At 41.1% G+C, this 16,204-nt stretch overlaps 1 protein-coding gene across 1 annotated transcript in view; it reads left to right on the top strand.

Moving 5' to 3' along the window:
• afg2a (AFG2 AAA ATPase homolog A) overlaps positions 1-16,204 on the top strand; it is a 107,807-nt gene that overhangs the window by 27,684 nt on the left and 63,919 nt on the right. The window contains exons 12-15 of the mRNA XM_063485127.1: positions 1,486-1,695; positions 5,124-5,177; positions 5,484-5,563; positions 8,388-8,514. Coding sequence (XP_063341197.1) covers positions 1,486-1,695; positions 5,124-5,177; positions 5,484-5,563; positions 8,388-8,514 — 471 coding nt within the window. The remainder of the gene's footprint in view (positions 1-1,485; positions 1,696-5,123; positions 5,178-5,483; positions 5,564-8,387; positions 8,515-16,204) is intronic.

Genomic DNA, 16,204 nt, shown 5'->3' with positions numbered 1-16,204 from the left:
GTTATATACAGAGTATAGCATCAGGTTAATTAAGCCTCTGGATGTTGATCTGGTCAGTGTCAAAGGGGGTTTATAATCACTTTCAGCTGCTTTGGTGTTAATGAAATTAGCAACAGGTGCACTAGAGAGGCAACAGTGAGACAGCCTCCACAACAGGAATGGTTTTACAGTTGGAGGCCACTGATATTTTCTCCCTGCTCATCTTTTCTGAAAGCTTTTTTTTTTTTTTTTTTTTTTTTTTAATATAGTCAATATAATAGTCAATGGTATTATGAGGTAGCATGAGGCGATACCTGGATCCCACTGGTGTGAATATGACAGACAAAAGAAACAGAAACAAACTTTGTGAGGATGGCCTGAGAGCCTGACGTCCTCAAGAGGGTGCTGTGCTCACAGCCTGGCATCGTGGCAAATGGCATTTGCCATAAAATACCAGAATAGGTGCGTGTACCACTAGTGCCCTGTGCTTTTCACAGATCACCTTCACCTTGAGCACATGTGGCAGGCGTAAAAGGGTCTGGAGAGGCTGTGGAGAACATTATACCGCTTGTAGCCTTGATCAGCATAACCAGTTTGGTGGTGGGTCAGTGATGGTCTGGGAAGGCATATCCATGGAGGAACGCATGGAGCTGTACAGTCTAGACAACACATGAAATCCTTGGGGCTGTTTTCAGACCCTACACTAGTACACTGGGTCTTGGGTTCCTCCTGGTGCATGGCAATGCCTGACCTCATGTGGCGAAAGTATGCAGGCAGTTCCTGGAGAATGAAAGAATTGCCACCATGCTTGCCTGAACTAAATCCAATGGAAAACCTCTGGGGCATTATGCTTCAGCCCAACCGACGCCACCAGGTTGGACTTTATCCTTTCCAGGAGCCATGCAGACAAACACATGTTTGTATGTCCACGAAATGACATCCTTTTGTTCCTAACACATTACCCAATCCTGGGTATCTGAGGGAGGACACTCAGCAGAACAGAAGCAAGCCATCATGCTGTCGTGTACAACAAATTGAAAACACAAGTTGTTGTTTTTTTGGCCACATCAACAGAATCTTCTCTTACTGTACCTTACTCACCAAATTTGTCCTCCCTGCAACTTCGTCCTCTTTCCCAAAATAAAATTCAACTTGAAAGATCGTCATTTTGACTCATTGTCAATTCCATCACTGAGATGTAAATGCAAGGGGATAGAAGAGTACTTTCACAACATGATAACAGCTGAAAGCTTAAAACAGTCTAAAGATGAAACACTAAATATTTGTTGTATTACCTATACTAAATGTTCTGAAATTTATTTTTGAATTTATTTTTCAGTCCTTGAACATTTATAACAAAAAGTTTGTTATTAGTGTGTGAGGTATTTTATTTTGAAAGCCATTTGGGATAAAGAAAACATGCCTTGGTTTCAGTAACTTGTTAGAGAGCTGCATTATTAAACTACATTAGTAACTATTTTGTATTACCTCATTCCCTCGTTCCAGGTCCGCTGGTCAGATGTGGGTGGGATGGAAGAAGTGAAGCTAAAACTGAAGCAGGCTGTGGAGTGGCCCCTGAAGCACCCAGAGGCCTTCACCCGCATGGGGATCCAGCCACCCAAAGGCGTTCTTCTCTATGGGCCTCCGGGCTGCTCGAAGACCATGATTGCCAAGGCTCTGGCTAATGAAAGTGGGCTCAACTTTCTGGCTATTAAAGTGAGTTTAAGAATAATCCTTTGCTTTTCTTTAGATGAGATTTAAAAGAGAATTTTGCTCTTCTCTTGTGCAATGGATGATGAGTTGAAATCAAAAAAAGCACTGGGCAAAAGCTTGCTGTTTTTTCCAAACTTTTATACATAAATATGAACAAATAATGTTTTACAGATGTGCCTGTTCATATCATATTCTTGGTTGAGTGCTCTGCCAAAACACTGCATATGACTCAGCCATTAGTTAGATGATGGGTGATTTGTTGAGTCAATCTCAACTCGCAGTCCAAGCCTTTTTAGCTGAACCTCAGTAACAACAGTGTTTATGTACGTTGCATTGTCATTCCCTCAGAAACCAAGTGGAAGAACTTAGTGAAATTACCTCCCTTTAACGTGCATGTGTTGAACAGTTGTGTTTCACATCTTTGCTGAAATTTAAAGATGTTTGCACCAAGTTACCTGATTCACAACTCAATGTTTTTAGCATAGACTGTATAAAATATAGACATTACTACAATGAAATCACTCAGTCGTATCATATTTGTTTTTTGGAGGCAGATGTTGCCCTATTTAGACAAGAAGGAGTAGTGCTAAGCTAATGTGTAGATCACCTCCTGCATCCAAAGACTGTAGGGGTGCGTTGCATAGACACAGATACCAGCTAATAAGTGACATGCAAGAAGCAAATACTAAAATTTCAATCACGGAAACCATGAGCACAAACTAGTAAAATGGGCTCTTAGTACCATTAAACACACACAGGGCCATATGATTTGTCAGATAATTGCATTAAAAGGAAACCACAAACGCAGATGGGAACTCCACTTAACCGACATTTATCACTAGTCTGTCAGTGAGATGTAAGAGTTAAATGAACACTGAGATATCATTTGTGTTGAAGTAGCAGTGGGGATGTTTCCCTAATGACCTGAAGGCAGATTGGCTGGCGAGCTTCCTCTGCACAGAGCTTCCTTGCTTGGCCTTTGACCCCGTGTTTATCCTCTTTCATTCATCACTCCATCTTCTCTGCCATGTTAGCCTCGCTTCCCTCCAAGCACGGTTGACAGAGATTGATTGATCAACTTGTTGAATTGTTATCAGTGAATATTTTTAAAGAATGTTGCCATGAAGCCAAGACAGAATCTCTCAACTGGCACCATTAAGCCAGGAGCAAATCTAGATGTGAACTGCAACGTCTTTATTCGAATCAAATCCTGTCGCAAACCTCTGGGATCGACGGAAGGCAGTGCTCCTTTTGGCATGATGTTGGGGTCGAGGATACAACGTTTATGGCAGTTGGTGAAAAACAAAGGGTAGCACTGTAGAAACCAAAAATGTTGTTACACTTACTCTAAAAACAAATATTCCCCTGAAAATTACAAAACATGCTGTTTCCTAATTACAACAATCAGGTTCAATGTGCAATAGCATTTTAATGGAGAAAATATAATCCAGAGGAATCCGAGTTGTTTAATGTCTGTGCACGCACATTAGTCCCGGTGACTATTTTTAGCATTTGATACAAAGTTACTACTTTTTTTTTTTTTAAAGAGTTTTATTATAATCTTGTGCTGCAAGTTTCAAGTCATCACAAAAAGAATCTGCTCAGTGAGAAGGGTAAAAACATCCTGTCCCTCCTGCTGAAAGCCACTCTCACCATCTGAAATAACACTATCAGGTTTTTCCAGAGTAGCGGTTGCTTTGACATAGATACTTTATCCAGATTTAAATGTGGATACTTTAAGGCTCAGTCTGTTTCCTCTGTGTGAAAAGCCCTATTATCATCTTGTCAATTTTAGTTTCCTCTCGCTGCAGCCACTCAAATACACTCAAATCCGCAGATGCATACGTGCACACTAACACACAAATACGGAGACTGCTCATATCTCTACAGTGTCAATGGTTTTAAACTCACCATGTCCACCCTTTGGCTCTACAACAGAGAGTGAGGAACCAGGGATTAATGAGTCAACCTCCTCACTTACTGCAGGAGACAAAGGGGCTGGGAGTTAAGTGTCGTCTCCTCGGTGAGCCCAGAGGCGTTGAAAGGGTGGATTGCAGTGGAGGAAGTTCTACTGAGGTTTGAGTGGATGTTTATCTGCTCTGAGCGAGGGAGATATGAGGCAGAAAAAGACTAAAGTTAAGAAGAAGAGAGAGAGCTGGAGGTTTATTTCGTAGTAATTTGAGTAAAATTAGTCGTGATAGCAGTTTAAGTAGAATTAAATGGAGTACATTTTTTAGCGTCCACAATTTCCTCATCCACAATGAAATGCCGGAAATGGCTTAATCGCCTCCTATTTTGTCAGGAAATAACAAGCGTATGCTTTACAGTAATTATCTATTTGAACAAGCAGGTTGTTTATTATGCCAAACGTCTCTCTGATCGATGCTTTTCAATAGCATACTGACGTTGAACGCCTCAGCGGGATGCTTTCCTAGTACAGTATTAGTTGATTTGCTGCTGCAGAGCATTTAAACATATCTAAGAAGTATATTTCATGCTTCTTGTAAAAACCCAGATGTAACTGTCCAAGCTGTGAGGGAAAACTCAAGAAACCATTTTCAAACATCTCTGGTTTTAGGCTGACAGGAGGCCAAAAATGGAGAGGGGAAAAAGTATCCTCTCAAACATAACCAGCACAGTGTGGATGTGGTCTTAGTAGCAGTGGTATCTGGAGGAATTAGTGTCTTCCAGTTGGAAGAAATTGCAACTAAATGGAAATAAAATGCTCATTTATCACTGTCAGCAAGACTGGGTAAAAACCTTGACAAATTTGGCTGCTGTCCTGCACACAGTTTTGATCTGGCTGAGCCGATGCAGTGTTTGGTTTTGGTTACAAACCTTAAATTTTGTCTGTGAGAATGAGCCCGCGATTTTATTTGGTAGGTTGTGATGCCAGCTACAGTTATAGTGACGTTCATAGTAGGTACTGGTAGCACTATTGTACTAACAGTAACAAGGGAGGCCGCAGCAGCAAACAGTACTGTTTATTTGCCAAGTGAACCACAGGTGTTGCATAAAGCAGTACACAGTGTCCAGTAAACATCGAAAGAGTACTGTGGAGGTACGCACTCACACACACGTGCGTGCACTGCTGTAATCTGTAACATTCTTACGCTGTATTATCATTGTTTGTTTTTCACCGGGCTCTTTGTAGCCTCCAAAAGATGTGACAAAGAAGCAGCTGCTGTGTGGTCACAGTTTAAACAGCTATGCTAACAGGACTGCCACCAGATGAAGCTTCAGGATGAAAAAGGAATGATTAGTCATAAAGGTGCTATTAATTAAGGCAAATGAATTCTTTCTGGACAGAATAAAACCCACATCAAAGTGTTTTGAGTATTAGTTAATATAATTTAGCATTTCAGGTTGTAAATATGTCACGTTTTAGACTAGCTTGAATACCTTTAAATCGCTTTAAACTTTTCTTTCAGGGCCCAGAATTACTGAGTAAATATGTTGGGGAGTCTGAACGAGCTGTGAGAGAGGTATGTGCATTTAACATCTTTGTTTATTATCATATACATATATGTATATATATATATAAGTTGTGTAAGCAGAAAGTTATGCAAACTGAGTTGATTTCCTGGCCTCTTTATTTCCTCCGTCCATGCTCTGGATATTTTTGGGTGTTTACGCAATGAAAGGATGACCTGAGATGTAATTCATGGCATTAATGAGTGTTGTATTTCCTCTGCATGTTTGTGCGCACTTCTGGTTGGGAGTGATTCACAAGTCCGGTTAAACATTTGTCCTGTTTTCCTCTTTTCTATTGTTGCTGACGCTGCTTGCAGGTGTTTCGGAAGGCGAGGGCCGTCGCTCCCTCCATCGTCTTCTTTGACGAGATTGATGCTCTCGCAAGTGAAAGAGGAAGGTACAGTATGTTCTTTTCATAACCTTCGTACATAATAATCCCCCCCCCCCTTTCCTCCTCTGCTCTGTTCATTCCTTGTCCAGTCATGATGATGCACAATCATCACTGTGGTCAGCTTTAATTCACCAGCCGTAATCTTTGACCCCCACAGATCTCACAGTTAATTCATATGATGGTTAGCGCAAACATCCCAGGAAGTCTGCATGACTGCACTATCCAAGCCAGCCACTCAGTTCTCATCGTGTCTCCTCAAACTTTTGCGGCTTTTCACTCCCGGTGAACACAGAACACAGTCTTGTCTGGAGGAGCTTTAGTGGGATGGCACTGGGAACATCTGTGGCTTAAAGGAAAGAGGACGAGGGGGAGGGGAGGGGGGGCGGACAGAGGACACAGGCCGGAGGCGCACAAACACTTCATTGTGCCCTTCCACGGCAGATGGGGAAGGCCAAATATGCAGCAAGCTTCCTGGTTAAACCAACCGATGAAACTAAGTTGTAGGAAGGAGCAGAGAAAGGCCAATGGGCAGTCTTTGTAACCTTTGTGAGTGGGCCCTTTGTCAAAGCATCACATTCTGCTTCTAAGACAAAACATATTTTGATAACTGTACTTTTGTTAACGGGCTTCTGCTCATGAGATGTCAAATTTTTAACATCTTAGACCTTAGTTCTTAGACTTGATAAGCTAGGCCTTTCACTAAGCTGGGCTTTAGAGCTTGTGACTTATAATGCAGTCTTGGCTCTTGCCCTGCAATCAGCATACAGGATATACTATTGCAACTTTGATTCATTCGTTTGCCAGTGGGACTGACGAGCCTTTTTGCTCTTACGATATGATTGAGCCTCGCTTTCTCATTATCTTGATGTCCAATTTTGTGATTGATCTCAACGAGAACCAACTGTGAGCTGGCTGCGATTGACGTGGGCCTGGATGTGTGCCTTGAGCCCACTCACTGTTTTAAAAATGCACTTAGTGCTGATCTGTAAAGGTTATTTATTGGTGTTCACTTCCTGCCATGTTTAATCAATGAAGTGCCTCGCGCATGCCGGCAAGAATTTAAAACTGTTGACACAACCAGACAGTCTTTGCCGGATTGTGAGCTCGCGCGTGTGTGAGAGATTGCGTTTTTCTTTTCGAGGCAGGACAAACACCTGTAAATCTGTCAGCCTACCTGCCACGAGTCTAAACTGGTGAAATGAAATGAAGAAAATCGAAGAAAGACAGGAACAGAGGCCAAATTTGAGAAGCAGAGAGTGATTGGTTTTACTTCTGATAAGTTGTCTTTTTCCACATAATAGCACCTTTTAATGCTTTCCTTTTTAATTTCTATTTTCCTTTTTTTTTCTCTGTTTTGCTTTTATCGTCCCATCCTCAGCTTATTTTTTGTTCACTTTCTCTTTTCTCCTCCTCATGACTTTTTTCTGTTTATTTTCCCATGATAACTTTTCTCATCTTGTGCCTTTGCTACTTTTCTCTTCAAGCTGCCATCCCAATTCATTGCAGCTTCCTTGGCATCTCCCCTCGCCCAAACTTTGTCTCTCCCCCTTCCCCCCACCCCCAGTCTCCCTTTTCTGTCTCCCTTCATATCTCAGTGACAGAGCTCTTTTGTGTTCCTCTGCAGCCTTGTCTGTGCTAATGACGTCTGGCACTTCCGCTGGCCCTGTCAACAGAGACTGTGTGTGTATGTGTGTGTGTGTTTGAGCTTGGAGGGATAGCTGTCTGCACTGTGTTATGGAAAATAACCACCTTGTTATGCAGTGACTAATACAACGATGAGCTTTTTTTTGTTTTTTACGATACAGCTGTCGATGTGCTATTATGCAGTTCTTCTGTCCCACTGTTGCAATGGACGAAGTGGTCCTTCACTGCAATGTATAAAGTTTTGTTTGGTAAAAAATGTTCCTGGATGTTCAGGTAGCCTCAGATGGCTGACCATACTCATTCACTGGCCCCTTTAACATTTGGAAGCTGTTCAGTCTTTAAATTTTGCTCCATTTAGGTGAAAGGGAACAGCTTGTCTTTCATTCTTTTACCCTTCTCTGACTCATTTTCAGTAGAACATCTCAATACTTTGGTTTACCTTTGAATTACATGAAATATTTGCATAGATCGGCTTTCGCTTCTTCATCACCTTGACTTCAGGTGAGGCACGATATTCACAAGTCCAAACAAAGGGACGTATTTAACAACCAAAGAAGAGCTGCTTTATTATAGAGGGATTGCCTGATTTCTGCTGCCTTGTTTTGAGTTCAGTTTAATACGTCATTGGCAAGAGAGCTCGCATTTGCTGCCAGTTTTTTTGAAAGAAGTATTGTGCTAATGAAAGTGTCTGCTCGCCGAATGTCAAATGTTCCCTTCAAGTACTCAAGAACTGGCAAATTTTCCTGATTATGTAGAATTGTAAATATTGTGATGGATGATAAAGTTTTTCAGCATGTGTTGTGCCGGACTCCTGAGAGAAAAAGGATGAATTCTTCTACATATCTGCATCATTTATCTTCCCATTCATCCATCGCGCATGTAACTTCATTTTCCCTTATCCTTTACTCTCATTGCTCCAAGTATTTCTTTTCTGTGCATTTCCTCCTTTCCACGTTTATACCTTTACGGGTCATGGTGTTCTTCCTCCCTTCCCATCCATCATTTAGCTGTACTTCACTTAACACTCAGTAATTCAATAATTAAGTTTTTCACCCAATTCGAGATAATTTATATACGTCCTTTCCTGTCTGCGTTATCCATTTAATCATCCCGCCACACATCGCTTTCTTCTCTCTTTTCCATCTTCTTTTGCTCATCTATCTTCTGTGCTTCTCCATGCCTTCAGCTCCTCTGGTTCCAGTGGTGTAGGGGACCGGGTCCTGGCTCAGCTCCTGACAGAGATGGACGGCATCGAGCAGCTCAGAGACGTCACCGTTCTGGCTGCCACCAACCGGCCTGACATGATCGATAAGGTAAACAGACGCCGGCTCTCTGTCTTCATCTCTCCATCCTCCTCTTTGGTCCATGATTGATAAGCTTGAGGAGATGTTTAGTTTGTCTCCCTTGTCTACTCCTCTCCCTCCCTTACTTTGTTGTACATGATTGATAAGGTTAAAGGCCGCTTGCTCCGATCCGTCTTCTGTGACTTGCTCTTTGGATGCTGATGCCATTAGTACGTCGTGGTGCACTTTATATGGTTTCAGTTGCATTCATAATAAATTGTTTTAAGTAACTCAATCTACCTTCATGCTTCTACCCTTTTAGTTTACTTTGGTGGAATAACTGCTGCCAAATCATTTTTTTTGTCCTCTTTCTGACCCAAACCAATTCACATATCTGATTAGAAATTAGGCTGTAATATGATGAGGTCATCAAATATAATAAATTCTTCGTTTCATTTTAGCCTCAGGGGATTGGGAGCATTAGCGATTGGGAGCTCAAGCCAAGCCGCTAAACATCTACAACCATTTTACCTTTACGTTTAATTTGCTTCATTTAAAACTCAGTAAAGGTCAAACGTTTGTCTCATTGTCGTTTCTACTTCCTCTCGTTGACAATTTGAAGATCATACTCCCGTCTTTTCTCCCTTAGCCTCCCTCCGCGTTCTGTTTTTCTACCCTTTTTATCTCCTTCTTTCTCTTTTCTCCACAAAACCTTTGTTTGGTATCCACCCATCTCTGTTTTAATGAAATTTCCTGAGTGCTGATCAAAGGCTGAGCCTGTGCCTTGTCAAGAAGGACACAGGAAAGGAGAATGTCGCCGTGCTCTGTAAGCTTCTGCACAGGCAGCCTTTTCTCAGTTTTTCTTCTGCTTTTTTTACGCTAGGGTGTCCTCCGATATTGAGTTTAAAAAATACTTAAACTAAAAATACAGCCCACTTGTGGAAAATTGATCCATCACTGTGGTGATGGTAAAACAGTAAATTTCAGCAACAACTGATCAATTCAGACCCTTTTTAGTGGTATCACTGCTAAAGAAACAGACTAAGCATAGAACTGTGAGAGTGTGTATGTGTGTATCTAAAAGAAAGAAAGATTTAAAAAAAAAAAGGGGGGGGGGATCAAGCCCCTGGATGCACAGATGGGAAACCCCAGGCGTCCTTGTACAAGCTGGCCTCCCTCTCAGGAAGTGGTCCCCCGTGCAGCTGAGAAATCAGATTACCTCCTGCTGGCAGTATCCCCCGACACATTGTGTGTGCGTGCTTGCATGTGTAACGTGTGTGTTTTCATAGGTTCAAGTCATCTGAATGGGGAACGGAAGCTGCCAAATGGACAGACAGGCACCCCACATTCACCCCTTACTATTTTAACACCCTACCCTTTTTTACCGCTCATTCACCACCACCGGCGCTGTCTGTCACTTCACGCCGGAGATGGGCAGACATTTCCATGCCAATGGCAGGATATGATAGGACAAATGAAGATTAATGGGACGCCTTGGTGTCAATGAAGTTATTGTGGGCTGTTAGAGGTGCAGTGGAGGCCTCCTGGGGGCCTCAGCTGTTTGACGGACAGATTGAGTGGGATGGAGAGAGAAAGAGAGTGGGGAAAGTGGCGTTTATTTTAGCTTGAAAGGAGCAGGGCTGTTGTCCATCTCTCAACAGCTCCTACACAACATTTTAGGTTTCAGTTTTTTATCAGGTTGTTTCAGTGCTCTCCATTTGATGTCTGTGTCAGTATAGTTTTTCATTTAGTCAGTTAAAGACCTGCAACACATCTTTGGTAAGTGTATATTGAGGAGGCAGTTTAGCAACAATATAATCATTTAAATATAGATTCCCACATGGTTCTTATCAGCTCTTTTGGAAAAAATGAAATTGCCATCTCTTTCCTTAAAAATGCTCTTAGAGTGATGCTCTGAGACGCACAAATGGATGGATTTACTTTGCTAAGGAGTAAAATAAATCCTGATTTTCTTTGCTTTTTCCTTACTTGGGAGTGATGTCCCTCCGAGCTCCAAGGCAAATGGAACGCAGGATTCTAGCATATCATGTCATGATGGCATAATCAAAACATGTTGTCAAACAAAATGTAAGTTTACACCTGATTGTAATGATCCATGACTTATGATTTCACTTAAATTAATATAGAAATATGTTGACATTAACACGTTTAAATCAGCCTTACTTACTGCTACTTCAATTCCAAGCATAATGAAATTACCCAACAAAAGACCAATTTATTGATTACTATATTTAGATTTAGATTTTCCATTGTTTTTCTTTCAGTAAACTGTCATGTATGTGTTGCATTTCTTCATCATAAAACAACAGATTATCTTAATATTTGCATACAGTTTCTTACACACTATTAGGAGTTAAACTGTAGATGCCTGCAGTTGTTTTGATTCTCAAGCCTAACAGTGGATTTATGTTTCTGTGTTAAATATGTGCCATAAGTACACTGCAATCATAAACCCTTCAGAAATCTTATACTGTAACCTGATGCTTAACTCCGTAGATATGTAACCACATGCCCCCAAGCACACAGCATGAATAAAGTGAATGTGCATTATTACTTTGTCAAAAAACATACAAACAGGGACAACCTGTTCTCGTCCCAAACACGCACGGAAAGGGTCCCATTTACATTCTGCAATCATACCTTACTGTGTAAGAAATGTCATAAAGCAGTCATGATGACGTGTCACCAAACACCACCATCCTACCCCCGTTGCCCCCTCCAGTTTAAGAAGAAAAAAAAATTCTCCCACTTCCTCTTTCCTTTGTATTGCGCCAATCACCCAGGCCCACCTCTGACCCACTATGACTGAGCTGTGGTGATTGATTAGCACCACCAGGAATATTTATCCAGGCTGATCTAGTAGGAAGAACCCCCTGTCACTCTGTTTGTCGAGCAGCTGCCCATCTTGTTTATTGTACACACAAACACACACTCACAAACCAGAAGCCTCTTTTCTAGTTGGTAAAATGATACATTGATAGTTTTTTTCCCCATTACAGTTTGTCTTTGCTGTGAACCCATGGGTTACTTTTGTCTCAGAAAGATAGTGTTGGTCTGTTGTTTCACTGAAAAGCCCATTTGTTTGCCCTAATGTGTGCTAGGCTTTATCCATGCTATCAGGAGGCAGGGCTACTTACAGTGGAGAAGATTGCTAGCAGATGGGTCTTTGTTTGTGACCAGAAGTTACCAACTGGGCTCTTATCTGATCAAGGGGCCACAACAAAACAGAGGCAGCAGAATTAGAATTGAAAGGGCAGCATGTCTACGTTGCTGTTCAGTACTGTAGGGGAAATTACAGTGGGTGAGTTTATCCTTCAACAAGTCAACAATTTTTGCTATCATTAGACATGAGAGTGTTTTTAATATTTATATTTTATAAGTATTGTGTTGGTGCACCCAGCAACTTACAAATTTCCACCTACACCAGTTTCCTCTTTCTGTATTACAAAAACCCAAAGATTATTTATGACTCAAAAATGATCCGTTGAGTCACAAGTAGAGTACACAGCGTCCCAGTGGCATCCATTTGTCATCGAGCCTTTTTGTTGTTGACATTTTCCAGAGTTTGAAACCTGTTTCCCACCAGATCACAGTGTGTTTTAGTCACTAACTTATGTATTTGATTTTCTGCCCTCTCATGTTTACAGACTCCTCCTTCTCAAAGTCTTCCTCTTGTGCTGTAGTGTAGCTTCTGAACAGGAGATGGGGCCAAAACTGACCCGGGCAAAGATTCTTGACAATTCTTTTCAAAACTTGTCGATCCTACTTTAAACTAAAGAAATGAAAATGTTCAAAAGTGTTAAAACGCCTTTGGTGCTTAGAGGATCGTGTAAGAAGCCTTTAATGTTATAAAGTAAATTCCTTCTGTGGCTGGTAACAGTCACATGTTTTATGTGACACAGATTACATTTTGGCACATAAAAATGAGCTTAGGGTGGAAGGAGTAGTGTACTTGTTATATCATTCAAAAGCATGTACTCTTTAATGATGATGCTTTGTGCACCGTTGTCTCTATAAATTAATGTAACTGTTACGCCTAGAATTTTTTGATTTGGTCATACCACATGATGTCTGGCACTGGAAACGTGAGGACACATGAATCTCTGTGCTCTTGTAGTACCGTAACTGACCTTATAAATGTGTAACTTTTTATTCATTCATAATTGTAGCTATCTTTTTGTAGAATCTGTGGTCCTTTCTAATCCAAGATCCACAAAGTTAAACATTTGTATTTTGTAATCAGATCAAAAGAAAAAGTATATTCTCATTTCATGTGTATAGCAGTGCACCTGGCCCTAGGTTTGACCAAGTATATGGAGCATGTTGATCAAAGTCCATTCATTAAGCCGTTCTGTGGCCTACCGGGCTTTAGTAGGAGTCATACAAAGTAAACACTTGACATCACGCCAGTTCGAGCAGCCTGAACATCTGCCAGTGTTTTCCCAGCCAGTCTGGATGTTGCTAATTGTAATCACAGATGAATTCCACCAGACTGTAATTAGTGGGCCACTTGTTAAATATTCAGGCATTAGTTAAGTAGCTTTGATTTTTTTTTCTCCCCTCTCTTTCTCTCTCAGTGCTTCTGTGTCTGTTGTGGCTTTCCATTCATCTGTGCAGGTCATTGTGCTGGTTTATGCTTTTGTTATCACCTGTTTAGTGAACCAAAATGGTAGAATCTCCCACCTCATGAAATGAAAAAGCATCAAATAAGTTATCTAATAATAACTGCAATCTGCATTCGTGACAGTAGTAGATGTGCCGACTGCAAATCATCGTCTCTGCGAATCTAGAAACCGTAAATGTTTATATTTCCCCTGATCATTTTTAGACTGCCAGTTAAGTGTGAATGGCCAAATTCCATATTAATCATGGAAACCCACCTCAAGGTACATTTAATAACTATACTGGAGCTTTTGAATGGTTGCCTTGCACATGAAAGAGTCCTGGTTTCAATTCAGGAAGGAGACACAAAACCCGGGCTCAGGGGGTCACTGCGCTCAGTGTGCTTTCCAAGCCCAGAGAAATTAGAGGATTCCATCAGGAAGGCATCTGGTATAAAATTTGTGCCAAATCAAATATGCAGATCCGTCCGTTATGGTGACCTTTTGGGAAATAAGGAAGCAGTTGAAAATGTCTTCTTTTACCAGAGATTCTAAAGGTATCACAGGCTTCCTTAGGCCAATTTTGCTCTGTTGTTAGCCCGTTTTCCTTTTTTAAGGGAACCTTTTTACCTTAAAACATAACTTTTAAATATTCTTGACCATATCGGCAGCATCTGAAATCCAAATTGTTGTGAATTATTATATTTTTCTCTCAGTCAAATGAATTATTTAACTGGTTATTTTGATTTTTCATGGCTAATCTGACTCAAAGGTGAAGTAACCTAATGAAAAGCTTTTGAAATGCATACGTCTGAACCATGCTGTGCTTTTGCTTCTGTGTGTTGGCTCTTATGAATACCTCTTAATTCCTTCTTCCATAAAGACTGTACATTAAGGCTTTCTTCACTTAAGTATCGAAAGCCTCTCTTGAACACTCAAAACATTTCAGTCTTTGTTATGTGGCCTCACAACAGGGCATCGGAGGATCCTCAGTTTCTCTCTGTGAATACCTTTTGTTTTGCCTTTTCTTTAGTAGAAACCTCCACCTGAGCCATGCCTCCACTCAACAGGAAACTACCCTTAGCTAAAAGACCGGCTATAAGCCAGGCAGTCAAAACAGGCCATATTTTATTTTGTGTTGGCCTGACGTTATCATCTCCCAAGCTTTGCTCTCCTCTCGTGACGAGCCAAGCATGATGGAATCTCTATTGGTGCTGTCTTAAAGGATTAGAGCTTATTCACTGTTTTTTCCTGACTGCACAGTTCTGAATAGAGCCCTGCTGCCACAGTTCAGTGTCCTACTGAAGCCGAGCTGAGCTGTTGATATCTGTGCTTCAAAATGCTGTTTTCATGTAGAGATAAGGGTTTTTTTGTTGCATTTACCACTTATTCTATTTTTTGGTATGATTCGCTGTTTGAGAATCGCTCTTTCCTGTCCCGGTAACGTTTCCAAGATTTGGTAATGAGAATGCAGAGTGAGAGTTTTCACCTGCAGGTTAGTAAAACTGCAGTAGCAAAATAAAGTGTGTGAGTATGTCTTTGCAAACAAGAAATGAGATACCACCGAGGGATGGATGAGCTCTGGGAAGCTGCGTGTGTGTGTGTTTGTGTGTTTGGGCACTGGGGGAGCAGGATCCCCAGGCAAGTATCAAACTTCAAGGGCTGTATTAGTGTCAGCTTACACATGTGTGCATCCAAGAATATCATCACAAAAAAGCCTCCAATCCAACCAGACATAGAAAAAATCCTGCAGGGCCACAATTTGGTTATCCAAGCCTAGACGCAAGTTTTCTGCAAAGAAAATTTATTTTCTGGTTAAAAGGCAACATATTTCTCATATTCACACACTTACAAACATAAAATTCAAATATTTAGTGAGACATTGCTTGTTTTTTTGTGTTATTGCTTGTATCCAACACATCTCGTTTTGTGTGTGTTTTTAAATATTCTTCCTGCAGTTGGCATTGAGCAAAAGCAAAAGAGACATGAGGATGGGAGAGGGGAGGTGTGCATGGGGTGGAAAGGAGGGAGTAAGGGAGGGGTAGGGAGGAAATGAGGGCTCTTTGTGCTCTGCTACCTGGCAGACATCTCCAGCATGTGTCGTCTTGCCTTTTGGCAAGCCGAGACCACCGGCGCCCTTGGAATGCTCTCAGTTCAGGAAATCTCGTTTATTCTCATAAACGCTACTCCTAACCCCTCTCCTGCTGTACTGCTGAAGAGCTTGCATATTTTTTTCCTCTTTCGCAGTTTAGTATTTCTGCCTTGTGCAGTAATTCATTTGTTCGTTTTCTGTCTTTCCTGTAAAATCTACATCACGAAAGAAGGGTTTATCCGTGTTCTTCTTCACCCGTGAGCTTTATAAGCGCACGATTAAGGGCCACTTTCAAGTCCATCAGTAACTAGCGTGTTCTTGTGTAAATGTTTGTATTCAGGTTCTGCTATTTGTATCTGATAAACATTGCAAACATTTATGAAAACAGTGGTCGGTGTGCAAGGTTGGATCAGTCAGAGGGATGCTCTTTTTTGTTGTGGCTGATTGTCTTGCAGTGCAGCTGTGACTTGTTGTTTTGCTATCGGGCAACAGGTAAATCTTTCAGTTGAGAACTTAGCTAAGGTGCTTCGTTTTTTTGTAATTGCATTCCTGCCAATGAGTCGGCTATATAAGTTTCAAAAACCTCTGACGAGTGACTTTACAGCTCTGATGAGAGTGAAAGATTCGATGTTCCCAGCAGGCTGCGGCACCCACATAAAAGGAGTAGTTTATGAAAAATGAAAATTTAAACTGGAACCATGGAATGTTGGTGTTTTAACCAACAAGTGGTTCAGCTTTAATTACATAAAATTCCTTCGATTGGATGGCTTAAAGAAAACTAAGAAAAGAAAAAATTAACTCACAATTTTTACGCAACATTTAAAGGGGACACTCACCATGAAAGAATCTTGTTCGCAAGACTTTTTGTCCAGTAAATTTGTTTTGAAGGATCTCTGCCTACATTTTTCTGTCAAGCTGGTTGGACAAGTGTCAGCTACAAGGAACAAAACAAATGAGAATCACTCATTTATTGAATCTGGCTCCATCCTATTGCTAACATTAATTT

This window comes from Pelmatolapia mariae, linkage group LG2, assembly GCF_036321145.2.
Source record: "Pelmatolapia mariae isolate MD_Pm_ZW linkage group LG2, Pm_UMD_F_2, whole genome shotgun sequence".
Lineage (NCBI taxonomy): Eukaryota > Metazoa > Chordata > Actinopteri > Cichliformes > Cichlidae > Pelmatolapia > Pelmatolapia mariae.
The sequence above is the reverse complement of the archived record's forward strand: the minus strand, read 5'-3'. Positions and strand labels throughout refer to the sequence as shown.